Source organism: Pocillopora verrucosa, chromosome 8 (genome assembly GCF_036669915.1).
Source record: "Pocillopora verrucosa isolate sample1 chromosome 8, ASM3666991v2, whole genome shotgun sequence".
Lineage (NCBI taxonomy): Eukaryota > Metazoa > Cnidaria > Anthozoa > Scleractinia > Pocilloporidae > Pocillopora > Pocillopora verrucosa.
Window position 1 is genome coordinate 16,993,755 of NC_089319.1, and position 17,199 is coordinate 17,010,953.

Sequence of the window (17,199 nt, forward strand, 5' to 3'; positions counted from 1 at the left end):
ATCAGATGGACAACAAATACGCATGGGGACCTTAACTCGCGTTTCCCACGCCCGCGGTAACTTTGACTTCTGCCTTATTCCTTATCAAATGTTCGAAATTCCTCCTCTCCGCTTGGCTGTTTCGTGGTTAGTGTTAATTCGTTTCCGATACACAATTACAAAGTCTACAAAGTGCTCTCGCATAGCTATTGTAAACTTTATCACTATTTTTCATTAAGTACTGCCTTTGTTCAAAATATAAAGGTGAGGAAAAGCTTTCGTCACAGACTTTATTTTCTACTAGATTATTCATCATCGTATGTATCACAATTGTTCAAAGAACTCGAAGGGTTATCAAACTTTAGAATCAAATCCATCGCCACACCATTGCATTAGTCTAGAATATTACTATCTGCGATGTTTTCACACTTTCACACTGACCATCCGCTTTCAGAGGTCGTCATAAGCGCCGACCTCACAATACTGCGAGGAAAAATTTCGACGAAGTAAATATAGAAAGAAAGTGTTTTCGTTCATTTCTGATCTTCTGTATAAAAGAAATTCGCCTTCCGGTGTTCATTATACAGATTATACACTTTTTCACACTACTTTGCACATGTCAACAACGATCAAAAAATTTCAGTCCATGTGCTTTAGTTCTTTCATCTGTCTCCAAAACTGTTTACAAATTTCGTGGCTTTTACAACGCAGTTGTTACTGATTTATCATCTAAGCCGCCTTCATAACAGGGATTGTCGCTGGCCTTTCCCTGTTCTACGTCTTCTGCATTCTTTTTCATTTGATGATGCGATGTGTGTCGATCCATTTGAAAAGCTGCAAACGGGTACAGAAACATCACGACGAAGAAATCCTCTGCCATGCTGCCATGTATTCCATCCTCTAATCTCATTCCCGTTCTGATGGCTGTTGCTACACCAAAGAACAAAAAGAGAACTGCCCATCCGACATAAGAGATTCCTTCTACTGGAATCAACTCTGCTACCATCATGGCAATCCAGGAATAAAATGGCACACCCATGAGGACCATGCGACAGGCCAAGGCTAAGGGGCTAATGCCTTTCTTCCTGTCTTCTGCAATGGCTATCACGTACCAGGGAGCAACAATGGCGAGAAAAAGTTTGAAGAAACCTCTACTGGAAGGTCGAGAGATCGGATGGAACAAAGTCACGTTGAACTGTGGACCGTTTGCATCCAAGTCGCCATCTTCCATTTGAACAGCTCGCCACAATGCCACACACATGAAACACAATAGGATGGTGTAAGGAAGGCCAACTACAATGGACACTGCTTGTAAGGCGTTCAGAGCATCTGTCCCTCCAGCATACAGCAGAGCAGTTGCGGTAGCACCCTCCGTCAGGGCCCAAAAGATACGTTGGGGTATGGGGGGGTCGGGATCACCGTTGGCAGAGAGGCAATCTATGACCAGTGAACCACTGTCCGAGCTGGTGACAAAGTAAAGAATTATACCAATTAAGGACACGATGGACAAGAAGTCTCCAAGGTCACCATACTGGTCCATCAGGTCGAACCACATGTCATTCTTTGGGCGACAGGAGAGTCGGTAAAAGCCTTGAAATGACTTTGTGGCAGTTTTCCCTCCGAATGGCGACGAGCAGGTGACGTTCGCCAAGGCTGCGTTTCGTTCCATTCTTATCCCTGCTCCACCGAAAATGGTGAGCCACAGAAAGGTGTAGAAGATAGGTGCAGTGAGGGTAGCATTGATAAATTCTCTGATCGTTCGGCCTCGTGAAATCTTCGCGATGAACATTCCAACGAAAGGGGACCAAGCAATCCACCAACCCCAGTAGAAGATGGTCCAGTCATTCATCCACTCAGCGGCTTCGAGTTTATCTGGGGCATTACCGAGTTGTGCAAAAGCATCTGTGTGGAATCCAACCTGTACAACATACTGGAGATAATATCCAATGCTCTGAACATAGAGGTTGAGTAGATACCATGTATCATCGTAGAACAAAATAATCAACATCAGCATCATACCGATTACAAAACATAGTTCGCTTAGCCGCCTGATGCCAAGTTTCAAACCACTGATGACAGATAAAGTTGCACAGGCTGTTACTCCCCAGATGGTGATGATTTGATTAGTAGTACTGAAGGTGATGTTCTTGTTGAGTCGTCTGAAACCAGCGTTGAGCTGTATGGCACCAAGACCAAGACTGGTGCAGACCCCAAACATGGTGCACACCACTGATAGGATGTCGATGAAGTCGCCAACCCATCCGAATATTCCGTTTCCAAGTAGAGGATAGAAACAGGATCGCATTGTCATCGGAAGACCCTTTCGGTAGCTGAGGAAGGCTAGGAGAAGTCCAACCACTACGTAGACAATCCATCCGTGAATTCCCCAGTGAAAGAAAGTGAGGTTCATGGCATCCTGGGCCTGTTGGTTGTCGGAATACCTAACGGAAAGATCAATGTTTGAATATCAGTGGTTCGTATTTTTGTTTACTTATGACCTCAGGGACCGAGCAAGGGGGTGGGGGGAGGTTGGAGGTCTCTTTTGGGGGAGGGGATCACAAGGTTTTCAGAGGAAAGGGATGGGGGGGTGGACTGTAGAAAAATGAATGCCAATTAACTGCCAGGAGGGGGGAGGAATTATAGGGATATCACAGAGCCATGTGCAGGAGGGGTCAGAATTCAGGTAAGTTTTATCTTTAGTCGTTGGTAAAAGTGATTACGGTGCAAATGAAATGTAATTTGGATTGAACACAGCAAAAAGCGAGGATCATTAATAGAATTACTTTTGTCCGAGCAGACGTAAACTGACCTATTCTAGGTTACCACAACCATCGTCTTAAAGTATTGTTATAGTTAAGAGAGGACTTACCTTGCATAATATCGATTTCCATAATGTCCAGGTGCATAATGCCAAATGGGCTCCGCTTTTGACAGAGATAAAACAATAGAATAACATAACTCGGTCAACTTCTCTACCTAATGCTCTTTCGTAAAGCATGGGTCATATTGAAACGATCATCGTACAATGCATGTTTCTGCAGTTAATTTGTCTATTATTTACCTACTCCAAAGTAAAAGAGACCAATTCCGATACCAGCAGCAAATAACATCGTGAAGTACGTAGCATCGTTGAATTCCGGTTTCTCGTGCGATTTTCCTAGCTTCATTTTGGAATACTTAGAGAAATAGAGCACAACTATGAACAAAGCCCACGCGTCTTGAGTTCCGATGTAAAGCCAGGTGCATTTCAAAGTTATCCATCTTCGCCATTCGGTCATGTCTTCGTTGGCCGCTTTCGCCTCCAATACGCACCATACCACAAAAGCCCAAATAATGAGGGCGGAAAATAGAGAAACAACTGGGTTGAGACGAACACTGAATGAACAGCTCAGTCGGCCGAGTTGGCAACAAGGAATCTTGAAACGAAACCATCGACATTTCTCTGATGCCCTTTCTTTGACATTCATTCTGCGATTTTCCTCTTGAGTTTAAATTAAGTATGTTATGCGCATTTTTATTTATAAGCAGCGAGGATCATAAGAGTATTGCAACACAGGCATTTTTGTGAAAGTTATTACAAGCAATAACTGGTTGATATTGCAGAAATTACCATTTCAATGTAAATCTCGGCACCTAAGACAAATGGAAAATCAATTCTCTTACACAGTTCTACTAGCAATTGACGAAAGAAATATTCCGTCCAGTTGGAAAGTGATGACATTCCGATGTCTTACCTTCTATCTAACCTTGAGTCACATGCCTGTCGAAACAGGAGATCCATGCGCCAGTGATTGTTACGGAGCCCAATAAATGCCATCTCGTATTTCTTATCAACTTTTTTTTTTCACGACGTCAACTTTTTTACGCGCCTATAACTTTTATTCACGACTTCAACCTTTTTTTCGCGACTTTGGCTTTTTTTCACGACTTCAACTTTTTTCCATGACTTCAACATCCCGGCACGACTTTAACTTTGCGGTACGACATAAACATTCCGCCACGACTTTAATTTCCCGGAACTACTTTCTCTGGTCTGTTATTCAACAGTACCTACAAATGTTTACCTTAGGATTGAAGGTCACCTTGTCCAAATTTTATGGGCAATAAGCTTTAGTATAATTTTTTTAAGTTTTGTGACGGTTAAGAAAGAATCAAAGCCAAAGGGATTATTCTAGTATTATAGTTATTCTATTGAAGGTAAGGCCAAGAGAAAGTCGTGCCAAGAAAAATGGCGCGGCGGAAAATTAAAGTCGTGCCGGAATGTTGAAGTCATGAAAAAAAGTTGAAGTCGGGAAAAAAAGTTGAAGTCGTGAAAAAAAAAGTCGACGAGAAATACGAGATGGCACTAACTGGGCTCCGTACTTGCACTTGTACTTCGATTGACAGGTAACAAGAGAAAACAGTGGGACAGAGGAGGCGCTTGCCAGTCTCTCGATGGGAAGTGGTTTTTTTCGAGACGTCCGCATAATAGTGAACATCTATCTGCTGAAATTTCTTTGCATGATTCAAAGTTAATTTCAATCAGGCGGAGGCTTTTTCTCAGGGCTATAAGGAACACGAAACTTGAAACGAAACGTAGCTCGTGAAGCCACTCTCTAACAAACTTTTGAATAAGCGAAACACAACTCTGGCTTTCTAAGAAATATCAGAAAACCACGATGTGGACGTCTGAGGAAACAGAATTCCCTTCCTGCTCGCAACTAAAAACAACTTCAGTGGAATCGACATTTCGCGGCCGACGCAATGATTTTCTCTCTCTGTCCCCTTATTTTCTCCTGTGACTACGTATTCCAGTAGGGAAAGTGACTGATTAATAACCTATAGGAACATCAATAGCGGGGTTAAAGAAAAAAGTTTACAATGAAGACAAGAATCCCACAGTAAGTCTAAGAAATATATATATATTTATTTTTGGACACTATCGAAGTGCCACATTGTAAGCATTAGCACAATAAATTCTCCCGTTAATTTTCTAGCAGGCCTTTACCCAAAAACAGCAACACATACTCTTAAAAATATCAATTGGAGACTATTTTTTGGTTCTGTACAAGATAAATAACGGCATTTTCAACCTCGTTATCGGTCCTCTCAGTTTCATGATCAAACTTGGAGACTTGGCCGGGGTGCAAGAGAGGAAAAACGAAAGAGAAACAAAGAAACGTCGAGGACTGTAGAATGTTGAGTATGCCAAAATGTAGGTTATGATTCCTTAATGAATATATACAATTATACAATTTGCACTAGAAAGATATTGAGGTTAAAATTGATGTGGGGATAAAACTATTGAACCGATAGATAGGTATTTTCGACACACATGCACTAAAATATAATTTTGCTTGGATTCGTCGATGTGATCGCACAATTTAAAAATGCGAGACTCGTAAACAAAAGATTCAAGCCATAGTAAAGAGCAGAGATAAAGAAACGGGCGCAAAATACTAGCCACAAAGGCAAGTTCATTGAGCGACTGATTGACTCCAAGCAGAAGTTCTTCGCTCGGATTTCAAAGAAATAGGAACCCCAGAAGGGACATTGTTGTTCTCGATACATCTTAAGGGCCTGCGTCCCAGACTTGAAGCCGATGGTTTCGCACAATTTTCCACTACCTCCATATTTTCATCTGGCTCTAGAACTACTGGCACGCACACTTCGCGCGCGCTGTGAATACCATTGTCTATATGCACGGGTTCTGAGTCTGTCTCCATGTCTTGCACTTCAAAATCAAACCCATTTTGAAATCCAGCTGGATGAAGAATACTCGGCGTTGAGCTTGTTCTAGGAAAATCCTCCCAGTTAAGGAAGGAAGAGTCCCTTGATTGCTTGTTTAACATGGCGTGTTCACCATCAGCTAGCTCACTAAACAATTCCTCGTCAAGAAGAGGATCATCAATGTTATGTTCACCTTCATCTTCCATATCTCCCTCGTAACCACTCTCAGACAAACTGCTGATACTCGTATTCAAAATACTGTCGTCAGCATTGATGTGCTGCGCAAGCCCAACATGCTTCGCCACTGCTTGACCGCGAACAGAGCGTTTTCCACAGAGCGCTTCAGAATGGAGAAAACGACGTAACTCTTCTCGGTTGGGAACCTGGGTACAATGTTTAAAACAAAAATTTAAGATCACCTAATTTTAAAAACGTCATCCGTCTTTCCAGTGGGTAAATAATTTTTTCTTGTAGCTATGCTGAAATAAAATTAGGGATTTTCTCGGAAGTGATGTAAAGGCGGTCAAAACTGTCGCCAAAAATCTTCGCATGGATAAGAAACAATAATTTAGCAAATGACACAATACACATCTGAGGCGGCATTAATATTCGTGAATGTACGAAGTTGAAAACATACCTTTATTTCGCTAACTTTCAAGAACCTTTCATCTGAATATCTACAAGGTAAAAGAAGCACTAAATGTTTTAAAACCGAAAATACAAAACCAAAACAAACAAAAAAACTAAACTTAACAATACTAAAAAACAGCAAATAAATCAGCCAAAAAACCAAGATGGCTTTCAACATATGTAAAGGTAATACTTAATCACAGAAAAAAGATAACAACACAAAAACTAAGACAACGAACAGCCCTTCTTCGAGTCCTTCGCGCGAGTAAAAAAAAAAAAAAAAATTAAAATCGGCAAGAGAAAAATTGATGTTGGCACGCCGTCATAACTTCAATTTTTTCTTTCACTAGCGTAGCTGACCTCGCCGTAAAGTAAGGACGGTTCATAGTCTCACAAGAAAGAAGAGCATAAAACAAACCTTTGTTTAATAGCTTTCAGCTTTACATTTCTATGATCTGTAGGGCAATCATCAACTAGGCTAAAATCAATCAGAAACAACACCTTTCATCAACTGAACAATATATAAGAAAGAAATACTTTATACCGTACTAACGAGTTGTTGACGAGCTATCCGAGTTTGCATTGGTTTCTCTATACATCGCTCTGTGATTGGCCAGCCTTAACCAATCAGATACCTTAATCGAGTCACGATTTGGTCGCCCGCAATTTCCCGCGGTTTTCTTTGTTTCACTTTGAGTTCTCATTGACTCACAAAGGTATTTTCCCTTTTTCTGAAATTCTGTTGTGATTACAGTGATTTTGGTTTTGCGACGCTCGATCAAAATTCGCTCTAGCTCTACCCAATCAACAATAAATGTAAGCAGTCTTCATAACGGACCGAAAAAAGTTGTTACCATTGTTGATGTAAATGAAGAGTACAATCCTGAAGATCCACAAGACTGAGGCCAGTCATTTCATGCATGTGTAGTGGCCATGGTGTTGCTGTTGTGAAAAGGCAATGAAAAAATATAATCCTTTAATTAGCAATATTTTTCAAAATCAGTAATCTGGTATTGAACTGCTTCTATAAGAATTAATGCTACAAGTCTGAGGGATAATGTCCAACGTAAAATTAAAGTTGTTGTTGTAGTTTTTTTAAGAAGCAAAGTGATACTCAAATAACAAGGCAGCATTAAAAAAATGTTGTAGCTGGAGATCAGTGAGAAGTGACACAGAACTTTCTACACACCTGAATAAAACTAATTCAAGCCATTTACCTTGAGAACTCATCTTAATAGTGAAAGGATTCGGTGATACATGATGACTTACATTCTCCTTGGAAGTGGCTTGAAAACTTAGAGATATCCTAATACTATCCACTTTAAACATTGTTTTGGAAGAATGTACTTGGAGAAGGTTAAGTTTTAGGGTAAAATTCAAAGGGAAAAGTAGCGGTATTCAGTTGGTTGAGAAAATTTGGAACACCTTGATTAATCAAGAAGAGTTGTCCACCATGAATATGAGAATTGTTTCAATCTGTAAAAAGTTGTTATATACACTTACCAATTTGTTGAATTGCATTTGCCAACAAGACTGATGACGCAGCTGTCACAGCTGGTGAGAACCTAAAATGAATGAAATACAAAACAAATTAGAGTAAATGTTTGAAATAAAAGAAGGAATTATTAACTGACTTGATAAGTACTTAACAGGGAAAACTTACCTTCCACATTCTGTATGAAGAATGGACAAATCTGCCACATACCCTGCAATACATTCAGTCTTTTGACTAACCTGAAATAAAACATACCAATCAGAAATATAAAGTTTATCTTTCATATGAAACTTGAAGATATTCCATGTTTGTATGTGTTGAATTGTTTTCACATTAATTCACTCTGATTGCTGTTGTTCTATGCATGTTTCTTCCTAGCAAAAGTTAAATAATAACACTTTGGAACACTTACTGCTGCTAAGGAACAAAACAGCTGTAGAAAATCGGGAATGGTGAGGACCTGTGGACAAATCCAAGCATTACTCATCACCAATCTGACGACCAGTTAAAGACTAAGAATATAAAGTGCAATGTACAGAGACAAGAGGGAAAACAGCTAACAGTTATTACACTACTGTTACTAAAGAAGTTTACTACTGTTAGTAACAGATATCAGAAAAACTTACCCTGACTTGACCCTTGATAGAGGACATCACCTCACCCATCATTCTGAAGATGAAACAAACAAAAATCAATTCTCTTTAAAACAACTGCCCAATACCATGAGAAGTCTAGACATGTGGCTTAATGTAGAGTCTTTGTGGCTTGGTGGTAGAGCTTTATAGTATTGAGTGTTAGGGTTTGAGGCTTGATTCACGAGTTTTTTCTCTTTATCCCAAGCTCCTGATGAGACCAAAAAACATCATCCCCTTTCTTAGGGTCAAACCTCAGACCTCTTATATTTTTCACTCAAAGCTTGCACACCCTGAATATCTGTTTTCTCCCTTTAACCCTTTCACTCCCACAAGTGATCAAGACAGAATTTCTCCTTACAATATCAATACAATATCAAGCAGGCAAGTGATGAGAATAGAGAGGAATGTCAATCATGGGATGATAAGTTGATCCAATACCAAATTCTCTGAACCAACATCATAAGAATTGTATGGCAGATAGTAAAGAGAATTACTAATTAGATCTTGGGAGTGAAAGGGTTAACTCCCAGGAGTGACCAAGAGAGAATTTCTCCTTACAATATCAATACAATGTCAAGCAGACAAGTGATGAGAATAGAGAAAAATATCAGTGAGGGAATTATAAGTTGATCCAATACCAAAATCTTCAAACTAACATCACAAGAACTGTATGTCAGACTGTAAGGAAAATACCTAATGAGATCTTAGGAGTTCAACGGTTAACATTATTTATGGACCCTTCATTTCCAGAAGTATTGTTTGAAAATCTTCTCATTCCAAATAACAGTATCAGTATTGTCAAACTAACCTTACTACTTCTTCATACTTGTAGGTGCCATCAGTTAACCAGGCAGCTTCCCTTATGGTGACAATATCTGTTCCTTGAAACCTGTGGAGATTGTAAATGTTAAGATCAGATATAAAACTATAAAACAATGTGGCTCAGTACAGCAAGTAACCAAGCTGTCATTATTACTACCTCAAAACAAGTGTTTCTTTGCCCTAAGAAAAGTTTGAGACCTGATGAGCAATTGCAATTAGAGAGAGGTCTGCAAGGGCTCTCTTGTTATTACTAAATGGCCAGATCCCTTACAGAACTCATGCTGGCTAGCTTTCTTCAAGGCCTTAAACTTGCATTGTACTTGTGCACAAAAAAAACACTCATGCAGCAGCATCAATAATGAGGGCATTTTTGTAAGCTTGGTTCACTACCAGTACAAAAGAATGCTTCAGTTTAAAGAGATGTGACATACCTTGCTGCTATTAACATGCAGGTGATTCCAAGAAGTTGCAACTCTGATCTCTGCACTTTGCGTTGCATTAAATATTGATCTACACAGCTAACAGCGATATGAACTATCTGACTCGGAAAATCCTGTTTGACAAAGAGTAAGTGGATGTCTGAGTGCAGTGTTGACTCACAATGTCAGATCTGTCACATCACACTTTAAATTCAGGAGACTTAGAGGTAAATTAAAATTACAAATACCTTCATCACAGCTACTTCTACAAGCCAGTCAACTAAGATATATCTGAAAGTCAACAAGCAAAATTACTTTGAACTTTGAGACCAGAGTTCGGTAACAATGGCACAATTGTATTTTAGCCAGCCACATAGAAAATGAAGGTATCAAGACAAAGTTGGTAGTTTTATATAAAAGTTAACATAAAAATTAAATTTAAGAATTTGATGATGTAATGAAGCACAAAAAATGTCTCCCTCTTAGCCTCATGTCTTCAGGCTTTACAGGGCCATGTTTCATCTAAAGACGTATTCAACCTTATTTGAAATGCATCACTATCACTAAAGAACACTGGTTGAAATTCAATGCATTGTGATCAACTTAATCTATGTATGGAAGTAAATCTTTACCTCATTGTGCTATTCAGTTCAGTTTGAAACTTAAAAAGCTTGTGGCTATTAAGTGGCCTGGATCTTGAGACAAACTGCATGGAAGCAAAAAAAAAAAAAAAAAGGAAAAAAAAAAAAAGGAAAAACACATTAGACCTTTACAGGGCAGTTTATTTCATATGTCTGGAAATACATGCAGTAATGAATATGGTGAAAAAATTGTCAAATCTGCCAGGTTGATTTTGCTTTGAAGAATTTGATTAAAAAATTTGTCAAAATTGTCAAATTCATTAACATTCCCTTGGTTTCATGGAATTTTGTTAAATCTGCAATTTTCATCGTTGCATACATTTCTGGGCACAAGTGAAGTGGATATTTCACAGGATCATGGCATATATTTTAAAAAATGGAACATATAAACCATTCCATACAGTGGTATGCAAGTGTGATCATTTTTGATCATTTTTGACCAGAGCTTGAAAAATACTAAGGTTTGTGCATGGATTTACCTGTAATGTAAATTCTGCCACTTGTGTTTTAGTGACCCCACCCAGATTTCCTTTAGCATATTCAAGGGCTAAGGTGAGTTGAGCATCAGGATGACTGGTTTTGGCACAGTCTCGCAGTTCACGTAGTCTCTCCAGTTTTGAGTAAGGTTCCATTGGACCTTCGCAAAATCTTAATTTCCATAGATCATATGCAGCATGACAAGACCCTTGCTTTGCAGCATTTTTCAGCCATTGCAGACTCTCTTCTTTTTTCTGCCCATCCTGAAATATAAGTAAAATGTACTTATTGACATAAGAGGTGGGCTGGAAAGGAAAATATTTGGCCTGCATTAAGGTGCAAATATCATGACTTAGTGCCAAAATTTTCCCATCTGGCTTGATGTAACTCAGTCTCTTTCAACTTGCATTGAGGGACTGTATTGTGCTGTGCCCCTTTTATGGCAGCTTAGGCTCTATCTGGGCCATTGCCTTTGACTTATATACAGGAACCTTCCCAAATTTCTCAATAGCAGTGTGTACAGGGATTGACAGGTTAGGGATTCTTGGAGCTTCTAATTGACTGATACATTGCTTAGCACACTGCGATCTAGTCTAGGATTGATGCTTAGCCATTAGTATTCTGACCTGCTGGAAATTTTAAAAATAGGATTCACTCTGTGCAATTACATACCTCATGCAAACTAAGGATTTTTCCTACACTGTACAACATTGAGTTATTGACCTGAAAATAGATAAATATCACTTATTAAATATGTTATGGGGGAAAAGTGTGTAAGAATTACTTCTTTAGTCTTCCCCACTGAATGGTCTACAGAATCTGGGGTCATTGTTTTGTGTTCATGAAAGAGATTCATGACACTGGTGGTGCCTCTCTCTGGTTGAGAGTATCAATAATTGACAGAAAACTGCCAGGGAGACCTACTGAAATGCTAAGGGTAATCTGCAATGGACTTCCACACCTTCAAGGGAGGAGGGGGGGGGGGGAAAGAAGCCTGGCACTGGTAGATAGAGCAGAATCTCTGGCAGAGTGGGAAACTGTAAATGACTATAGAATCATAACATAAAGGACTAAGAGAACAGGCATTATTTGATGCTTTGGGGGGGGGGGGGGGGAGAGGGTGGAGGGTCAGAGGATTTTGGCTACATCCCAATAATATTTACCTGATCCACCCATAGAGCTCTGTAATATTCATACAATACGCCCTCATTGGCAGTCAATTTCATATATGACTATCCCCTTCCCCCCTACTTTGCAATAAATGATTACTGGTTCCTAACTATATGTTTCCCATAAACTGTATAGCTCACCACTGGATCTGAACAGAGCTCCACCATACTATTGAACACACAGGATTTACAGCACACACCAGAAGGTGCCCATGGAGGACGCACAAAAAACCATGTAAATGGTGCACCATTTTGAATGGTACTTTCAGCTTTAAAGAAGAATTCTGCCGCCAGACGACCGTTTTCTTTTGCATTGACACCTTTCTCTCCATTCTCTGAAACTGAAATTGACAGTTATTATTGGTGTAAAAATTTTGGAAAATCAGCTGTTGTAGCTCAGAAAGGTGATACATTTTGTAAGAATACTATATACCATGTTCATCTCTTTCAAAATAATTTTTTTTGTGCTCGTTTTTAAGGGTCGTGTATGATAAAATCTATAACAAAAATAGCACGCGTGGTTTTAACCGATACAACAAATACTGTCTAATCAAATCACTTATAACGTTGACATATTTAAAAGGGTAATTAATATAGACGGATATTTTAGTTTTCTCAAATATCATTTCAAAATTTATGACGCTTCAGTTATTTTCTATGACAGAAAAACATTATACTTATTATATTAATCTTCTTTAGGGGTAATGCTATTTACAGAAGGTCCTGCGTTCCACTGTACGTTAAAATGATCACATACTTCCTTCGTTATACAAATGAGCGAGTCCAAGCTTGATAAGAGCTTCTGGATTCCCCAAATTGGCTGCCCTATAAAATATTAAGAATAAATAACATAAAACTGTCACATACAAAAGCTTATGATGGATCAAACACGACTCGTCTATTCTGTTGTTTAGTGGAGTTCACTCGTTGGAAATGGAGGGAAATTCGAATGACGCGCAAAGCAACCGAATTCCGTTACACGAGTCGTTCAACAAACCTTTGAAGAAGAGGCAGATTTTTGAGTGATGGCCAAACTCCAAGAAAAGAAGCTGAAATCCAGAGGCTGGATGATTCGTCTACGAGTATCTTGAGTCTAGAACAAACCTACAAAATGGAGAAAATAAAGCTGGGAAATCAACAACAAAACGAACGATCGATCAACGGTCAGAGAAAGGCCACCGTGTTTGTACGGCGAACGACTCTCCAACGGTCATACAGCCTTGGATAGTTTTGGATAAAACAAATGAAGGACCTCGCATCTGTTTAGAATAAGGGTTAGCCGAGTCTACTCACCATTCTCAGATTCATTAATTCGTTTGCTGTAAAACGCTTGAGAATGAGGAGGATGACTTCCTCTGGTAAGGCGAGAAGTGAGGCCCTCGCTCGTGATGGAATTCGCGTTCGAAGCTTCATTTTTCGAAAGCGCGGCTAAACTATTTTGTGCTAGACGATAGCGACTAATTTATAACTATTCTTAGAAAGGAAATCTGTTGTTTAGAGCACAGATTCTGTCCCAAACTACCGATGAATTAGAGAGGCACATGCAACGGCTGGTTTTCTGAGAGATTTGATACCGTTGGTGATAAACGCTCCGCGCTGTCAGTTCACGCTCCGCATCGCACAATCTGATTGGTTGCTTAGGACTCTGGGGCCTCCCCTGAGACTCAATCGCGTGCTCTAGGAAGGAAATTAGCAACGGAAAGTTTTAATTTTACCTTCCCACGCTGTTATATATTATTTTTATTTTAACTCAGACTTAAATTTTTATTTGGTAACAAAAAGAAAAAGTAAGTCTTAGGATAACAACCAACCGTGAACGAAAACCAGCTTAACACGTTTGCTTCTTGATTAAAATAGATAAATTTACCCTTATGTCGTCGTGAGGGCGCCGTAGCTCAGTTGGTTAGAGCGCCTGTCTAGTAAACAGGAGGTCGAGGGTTCAAATCCCTCCGGTGCCTTTACATCTTGTCTTTTTTCTTTTCTCTTCTTTTACAAGAACGTCTACTTTGGGGGCTGAGGCTGAATTTTCTTTTATTCGACGATTTGGGCCTGAGAACGTTCTTAACATGTTCCTGAAGCTGTGTAGAATGATATCCTATCAAGTGAAAACCGCATTGTTAATGTTAAAAAAATTCCCGTAGTATTTGAGTTAATTTTCCTTTTAGAACACAGCTTTACTTTTACCTTCATTTTATATTTCCCTAATATAATTTAAAAGCCAACCTCTAAAGTCTTTGTTATCGAATGCAATTCATTCTAAAATCAGTTTATAACCGGCTGTTCATCTAATGGAGAAAATCCTTACTGAATGTTCATTTGACTATTAAGGAAGATTTAACGACAATTAGCCTCAAAGTACGAGAAAAATAGTTTCAATTACTCAATTAAAAACCTGAATAATAAAATAATGCATTGCAAAAATTTTGATTGGTTTGTATTGGCAATGTAAACTTTGCCGTCATTGGAGTGAGCTTTCCGTCAACTTAGGAGTTACTTGCACATTACAATCCCATTCTTTTTTCCTAGTCAAAGTAACAAGCTTTCTTCCTAAACCTTTGACTCCTAAGAGTGACTAGCATCTAATTTCTCCTTTCAATGCCCTCCTGAATTAAACAATTAAACATAAAGGTCACAGGAATAAAGGAAATGATCACCAGAAGCTCTTTATTGCTAACCGGATTCTCCTTCTCCGCGCCTTAAGAAATATGTTGAAAACAATATGGAGAATATGCAGACTCAAAATCTTCTCCAGCAGGATGAGACCTTCGTTCGCTCAAGCTGTAACACCTTTCCTTCTCACCCCTTATCACATCTTCAATTGAAACCTTCCCTTCTCCTAAGTCCCCCCTGATAACAAGAAATCTGCCCCCTTAAGGTCGGCGAATAATCATGGGAAATAGTTTCCGGAGTCTGTGTACCTGCCATCCATTGTTGACAATTGTTAATCAAGTTTCGGATTCCGAGAATTCATTTTAAGGTCACTGACCACCGAGAGTTCATCAAAAAATGAATGGAATAAGAGCTCTTCTATTTCTTGGATAAAGTTCTTTACCGGCTAGTCCGTCAAATTCTTGTTGATATGCTCTGTGCTTTTTGTATGAATACGTTATCAGTGTTATCAAAGTAGCAAAAAGAAATATGGCTGCTGGCAAAACCCACGAAGTCAAGAAAAATCCCAGCCACGATAATATTTCACATAAATAGTGCGGGCATGACACCAGTTCAAACAGACATCCACGCGGCAAAACATGGTGGGATTCGTTAGAAAAGGAATCCTCGCGTTTCTCCCTTCGAAACTTCCGAAGTTTAAGATGGCAGAGGCCATTACCAAACTCGCCCAACATGAAGATGACAGAGCCAGCCACGACAAGCGCTAGAAATGTTTGTCTGTATCCGTTGTCATGGCGTACTGAAATTCCAATCCAGAAAGCGAAGAACCAATAGTAGATAGGTGCTCCTATACTCTCTATGATAGACATTTTTCTGCGGTAGTCGTGAACAAAGAGAACTTCGATCGTTCGGCGTAAAAAGTGCAACGACCAAAGCCCCACGAAAAGGTACTCTAAATATCGATTTTCGGCAAATTTCGCATCGTTTGAGACTAGGAGACAACCTGTTGCGGGAAATTTCTTTATGGATATCCCAGGTACTTTCAGAGCTATAAAAAATGCAGCAAGGGTTCCAATGTAAGTAACACTATTCACAACTACAGGGTTAAATCCATGTCCACTGTTCGCCATGACTGACCTTGAGTAAAGCGATTGCGTGACAAGAATGAAAGTTACATCAAAATTCACATGGCAACCAGAAGGACAATCAGACATGGTTTGATGCTACTTTTAAGAAAAATCTGAAAATCGGAATGAGCAATGTGGAGAAAATACATCTTGTCGGTGCACCTCTTGGAAACAAAACCTCAGAATTTTTTGGTCTGGATCTCCCTTCATTGCAGTATTATTTCAGGTGAATTAAAAATGTAAACAGAACAAAAGAATAGCCCATATGTTCATTATACACAAATTTATTTGAATAAATGAACCCTACAAAATTTTTGGAAAGGGGGGTAAGGATCCCTTACAAAGTTTTTATTCGGTACTTTGTAATTTTGAATAAAACTGTATTCTTTTAGTAAACCTGAAAAAACTGCAATCTCTTTACTATCCCCCCAAAAAGTTTTGAAATGAAAGAAAGGCAAAAGCAAAAGTTAGACGACACAAAGTCTTGTGACTAATTAATCAAAGCTATTAAAATTTCCGAAAACAACAAATACATTTAGGACAAATATCTCCGTTCAGGAGCTTATTAAGTAATGGGCTCCTGTCCGGTAGAGACATTGTCTAAAGTAAAAAATTCCTCCATTTTGGAAATTCCTTAGGTTTTTTTTAGGATAAGTGGTTATTGTGATCAATTTAATCATTGGTGAATTTGGCTGAGTGTACTTTGCAGAATTGGCTGCTTCAAATGTCCGATTACAGCCAGATGTCCGATTACAGCCAGATGTCCGATTACACTGTCCCTTTACACTGTTTGATTACAGCTGTACAGAATGATTAGTGAAAAATAAAGCAGTTAATGCACCATTCACATTTGAGGAAATTGTAATAATTGCGATAAATGGTGTTGGCGGCTCACGCGGCATTACCTCCAGAGAACATTTCTGTCACATCCCTTTTATAAGTAACCATTCGGTAATGACGTTTCAAGCACGGATTTTTCGATTATATTTCTAATTTTCGAGACGTGTCGCAACCATAAGCGAGCGAACGACCATGTATTCTATTTTGTCACGCCACGCTAGATGGATTGAGTTTCAAATGCCCACGCCACGTCGGACTTTTTCGTTTTTTTTTTTTTCATTTTTTTTTTTTTTACATTCTTGGTTCCTGATGACGCATTCTCCCAGCTAAGCGACGTCAATTTCGCTAAGTAAGAGAAAGTCTACTTTCGACCCCGCTAGTGTTGCTTGATAAACAGCATGGGCGCCAAGATCTAGATTGTCTCAACACAGCAGGATCGGTGTCGTTGCTATACGGAAGGTGGAAATGTTCTGATTGGTTTCGCGGGAAAAATAGCAAGACGAATTTGGCGATTTCGCGCCATTTTGCGTCTTACCGCTGGAGCTATGTACCACTGGCTTACACAAGATGGCGACTGAAGAGAGGAAAGTATACATTGGTTCCCCGACGAATTCTGCCAAAGATATCGCCGCTTTGGCAAAGTAAT

General features: G+C 39.3%; 3 protein-coding genes and 1 non-coding gene across 4 annotated transcripts; 1 reads left to right on the top strand and 3 right to left on the bottom strand.

The window, feature by feature from the left end:
- Window positions 1-133: 133 nt before the first annotated feature.
- Window positions 134-3,446, bottom strand: LOC131776640 (trimethylamine transporter-like). The gene is made up of 4 exons (XM_059092859.2): window positions 3,041-3,446; window positions 2,849-2,903; window positions 758-2,420; window positions 134-220 (listed from the first exon to the last, which is right to left on the bottom strand). Exons 1-4 carry the CDS (start codon window positions 3,444-3,446, stop codon window positions 134-136), a joined length of 2,211 nt encoding a protein of 736 aa, XP_058948842.1.
- Window positions 3,447-4,859: 1,413 nt separating this feature from the next.
- Window positions 4,860-13,550, bottom strand: LOC131776664 (cyclin-F). Its single transcript, XM_059092880.2, has 18 exons — window positions 13,270-13,550; window positions 12,974-13,080; window positions 12,734-12,801; window positions 12,118-12,317; window positions 11,480-11,530; window positions 10,810-11,070; window positions 10,322-10,395; window positions 9,938-9,980; window positions 9,702-9,823; window positions 9,257-9,337; window positions 8,440-8,482; window positions 8,226-8,273; window positions 7,982-8,052; window positions 7,822-7,883; window positions 7,173-7,260; window positions 6,737-6,796; window positions 6,326-6,365; window positions 4,860-6,071 (listed from the first exon to the last, which is right to left on the bottom strand). The coding sequence occupies exons 1-18, from the start codon at window positions 13,387-13,389 to the stop codon at window positions 5,436-5,438; spliced, it is 2,175 nt and encodes a 724-aa protein (XP_058948863.2). The 5' UTR covers window positions 13,390-13,550; the 3' UTR covers window positions 4,860-5,435.
- A 252-nt stretch (window positions 13,551-13,802) lies between these two features.
- Window positions 13,803-15,718, bottom strand: LOC131776697 (very-long-chain enoyl-CoA reductase). The gene is made up of 2 exons (XM_059092928.2): window positions 14,895-15,718; window positions 13,803-14,071 (listed from the first exon to the last, which is right to left on the bottom strand). The coding sequence occupies exon 1, from the start codon at window positions 15,714-15,716 to the stop codon at window positions 14,976-14,978; it is 741 nt and encodes a 246-aa protein (XP_058948911.2). The 5' UTR covers window positions 15,717-15,718; the 3' UTR covers window positions 13,803-14,071; window positions 14,895-14,975.
- Trnat-agu (transfer RNA threonine (anticodon AGU)) lies at window positions 13,861-13,934 on the top strand. Its single transcript has one exon. It is a non-coding gene; the product is annotated as a tRNA-Thr (tRNA).
- Window positions 15,719-17,199: the final 1,481 nt, after the last annotated feature.